Source organism: Trichechus manatus, unplaced genomic scaffold (assembly GCF_000243295.1).
Source record: "Trichechus manatus latirostris isolate Lorelei unplaced genomic scaffold, TriManLat1.0 scaffold00093, whole genome shotgun sequence".
In the NCBI taxonomy this organism is placed as follows: Eukaryota; Metazoa; Chordata; class Mammalia; order Sirenia; family Trichechidae; genus Trichechus; species Trichechus manatus.
This window is the reverse complement of record NW_004444029.1, coordinates 6,104,910-6,108,805: the sequence shown is the minus strand read 5'-3', so window position 1 is coordinate 6,108,805 and position 3,896 is coordinate 6,104,910. Positions and strand designations below refer to the sequence as shown.

Here is a 3,896-nt window from a genome sequence, read left to right as displayed (position 1 = left end):
TGAGTAAGGATAGTGTTGATGTGTTGTGAGGTTGTTAACCATTGTCATAGGGCAACATGTGTACTAACTGTTTAATGAGAAACTATTTTGTTCTGTAAAGCTTCATCTAAAGTGAGAATAGCGGCCCAATTGGAAGAGCATAGTCGATGTCACTGAACTGTGCATGTAGAAATTTTTGAAATGGTGTATCTTTGGCGATGTGTATTTTCACCAAAATAATAAAAAACAAAGCTCGAGAATGGAGAGGGCTGATGTGTCGTGGCGTTGTTAACCAATGTCATAAAACAATATGTGTACTACTGTTTCATGAGAAACTATTTGTTCTGTAAACCCTCACCTGAAGTACAATTAAAAAAAAAAAAAAAAAGAAAAGAAATGTGTGCCTGGGCTTCCATGGTGTGATTTCAAGCTCTTTCCATGCACTTGTGCATCAGTCCCCACTTCTGCCTTTTTCACCCATGGTCCCGTGGATACCATCCCCTAGTGTATGGGTTTCCTGTTGCTGTTGTAACAAATTACCACAAACGTGGTGGCTTAAGACACCACAAGTTGATTTGCCTATGCTCTGGAAATCAGAGGTCCAAAATGGGTCTGACTGGGTTATAATCAAGTAATCACTGTGTTGGCAGGGCTGCGTTGTTTCCGGAGGCTATGGAAGGGAATCCATTTCCTTGCCTTTTCCAGCTTCTAGAGGCCACCTGCATCCCTTTTCTGGTGGCCTCTCTTCCATCTTCAAAGCCAGCACTGGCCAGTCGAGTCTTTCTCCCATGCTTCACTCTGGCTCTGCCTTCTTCCACATTCAAAGTCCCTTGTGATCTCATTTCAACTCATAGCAACCCTACAGTGCAGAGTATATATAACTGCTCCATAGGGTTTCTAAGGAGCCACTGGTGGATTCAAATTGCTGACCTTTTAGTTTACTGTTGTAGCCCTTGACCACTGCACCACCAGGGCTATAGGGTTGCTATGAGTCAGAATCGACTTGACGGCAACTGGTTTGGTTTTAATTCTAGTTTTGCTGATCTCTTTGGCCTGTCTGGAAAATTCAGGATAACTTCCTTGTTCAAGGTCAGTTGATTAGCAACCTTAATTCCATCTGCAACCTGACTTCCTCCTTGCTGTGTAATTTAACATATTCACAGTTTCCAGGGATTAGGACGTGGACACCTTTGGGGAAGAGGACAGATCATTCTGCTAACCATTCCTAGGCATCTGGTAACGGGAGGAACAAACAGCGACCTTCCTGTAATCTGAGCAATGGTCTGCCTTTTATGTTGGGGTCCAACAGAACCCAAAAGAGAACAGAACCCACAAGGGACACAGGCCTCTGAGGCAACAAAAGACAGCCTGTACAATATTTGCCATTTAAAATGGGCATGTGCACTCAGACTCAGAGGACCCAGTAGTATGTCCCTGGGCCAACAGCACAAATATGAACACAGACCATTCTTCTCTATTAACAAAGAAAATAATTGGCCAGCCCAAGAAATAGAGCATTTTCTCAGCTCTAGAGAACCTCCACCATGAGAGTAAGCAGGTTTGTTGTTTCATGAGGCCCCTTTTCTAAGTAAAAGTCCAGGTGCTAACCACTGAAACACTCTCAGCCTTTCTAGGATGACAACAAGACATCAGTCCCCTCCAGAGCATTTTGTTTGCAAATCTCCAAGAACAAGTCATCCCTTGCTTGTTTCCTGTGGGAGACCTTGGGCCATGGGCTTGGGGTTTCACACAGCTCAAGGATGGACAGAGCAGGGAGGTCACTCCCTGCAAAGAGAATGCTGCATCTCTCCGGTTCTCAGGGCACCCATTGAGCCCCTGGAGCCCCAACAACGCAGTGGGCATCTTTGTTCTTCCCGCCTCAGTGGGTGATTGTGAGTGTGTGTATGTGACTAGGAGCAGAAGCCACGGGGACAGGGATATGAGCATCTAAGGGGAAGCGGAATTCACAGTAAGACAGTGGTGTTTCCTTTAGATGTATGGCAATTGAGGTGCCAGTGGCATTAGTGTGGAAATCACTGGCAGGCTCGTAGATAAGACACCCTGTAGAGAAGAAGCCGTTGAGAACTGTTGCCATCTGAACAGCCTGTGGGAGTGAGCGCACATGCAAGACTGTGTCTCAGACAAATCACAACGGGTTTCAGTCCTGTGTACCACCTCCAGAGGTGGCCCTCTGCCCTGGAGGGAGCTACCAGGTTGGGCGGAGCCCATTTAGTGATGTCACTGAGCCAGGTACCCATGGGGATAAAATGTCCCCACCAACTCCATTCTCTGCTCATTCTCAAAAGAACTCTGGTGAGGATAGTTCACATCTGCCCACCCTGCCATGGACACCCGACTTCTCTGCTGTGTCGCTCTGGGCCTCCTGGCAGCCAGTGAGTCCTCAGGACACTTAGCGTTCTCATGCCTGGCTTCCCTGTATTTTCCTCATTCTGCCGCCGAATTCCGTCTTCCTCTATAGAGCACACAGTTGATGAAGTCACCCAGATGCCCAGGCACATGGTGGCAGAGATGGGACACAGGGTGACCCTGAGATGTCAGCTCATTTCTGATGACAACATCATTTTCTGGTACAGATGGACTTCGGCTTGGGGCTGAAGCCGCTGATTTTCTTCCAGAACCAGGCCATTATAGAGCAGGTGGAGAAGCTCAAGGACTGATTCTCTGCTGAGATGCCTGACAGGTCCTTCCCCACCCTGAAGATCCAGCGCGCGGAGCTGGGCGACTCAGCCATATACCTCTGTGCCAGCAGCTCAGCCACAGCACTGCAGTGTAACCCCCTCCCTGTGCACAAACCCTGGTGCTTCCCGTCCCCCACACTCTCACCTCCTGGCCACTCCTCCCCAGGAGAAGTAAGTGGGTCAGACATGGCAAAGGCAGAACTAACACAGGGCATTTTGTGGAGGAATTTGTACAGGAAATGGGTTCATAGTATTCCTCACTAACTGCTCAGAGGGTGCCTTTGGGCTCCAAAGTCACCACAGTTTAAATTGAATGTAAGTCACCACGCTGTGGATTTTGTTGCCTTGCTGCCTTTGCCATTGCCATGGAGGGCAGGCTCCTGACAAGGCTGTGTCTTCAGATGCCCAGCCTCTCCCTGCTCTTCTCCCTCTGAGCTGTGATCTGCATTTCTCCCACCCTTCCCATTGCTTCTTTTGCTCCAGCCACACTGGCCTTCTGCCTGGTCCTCAAAGACATCACCAGGTGCACGTCTGCCTCAGGGCCTTTGCCCCAACTGTTCCTCTGCCTGGAATGTCCTTCTCCAAGATCCCTCCTGACCCTACTTCTTTAATGTCTTCAAGTCTGCACAAATCTCTTCTTCCAACAAGGCCTCCTCTGATCACTCCATTTAATGCTACAAACCTCCTACCATGTCCCCCTCGTGCACTCCCAATCCTTTGCTCTGCTCGATTGCTGCAGTTGTTCCACAGCACTTAACACTTCCTGACACACTTTCTTAAAAGGTCCCTGTGTGGCCCAAGTGGTTTGTGGTCAACTGTTAACCTAAAGGTTGGTTGTTTAAACCCAGCCAGCAGTATCATAGAAAAAAGTCCTGGCAATCTGCTTCTCTTAAGATTGTTGTTGTTGTTAGGTGGTGTTGAGTCTATTCTAACTCATGGCAACCCCACATAACAGAGAACTGCCCCATAGGATTTTCTAAGTTGTACAGCCAAGGAAACCCTATGGAGCGGTTCTACTCTGTGACATAGGGGGTCGCCATGAGTCAAAATTGACTTGACATCAACTAGCAACAACAATACAATTTCTTATGATTCATTAATCTATTATATTTATTGTGTGCTGTCTTTCTCCTCCATTCAGTGTGAGCTCCATGGGGCAGACACGTTTGCTTTAACCACCAGGCTTCTAGGACAGTGGCTAAAGCATAGTAGACAGTG

General features: G+C 47.9%; 1 protein-coding gene across 1 annotated transcript in view; it reads left to right on the top strand.

Annotated features, from left to right (window-relative positions):
* Window positions 1-2,657, top strand: part of LOC105756611 (uncharacterized) — a 12,606-nt gene extending 9,949 nt beyond the window's left edge. The window contains exon 5 of the mRNA XM_023736920.1: window positions 2,574-2,657. Coding sequence (XP_023592688.1) covers window positions 2,574-2,657 — 84 coding nt within the window. The remainder of the gene's footprint in view (window positions 1-2,573) is intronic.
* Window positions 2,658-3,896: the final 1,239 nt, after the last annotated feature.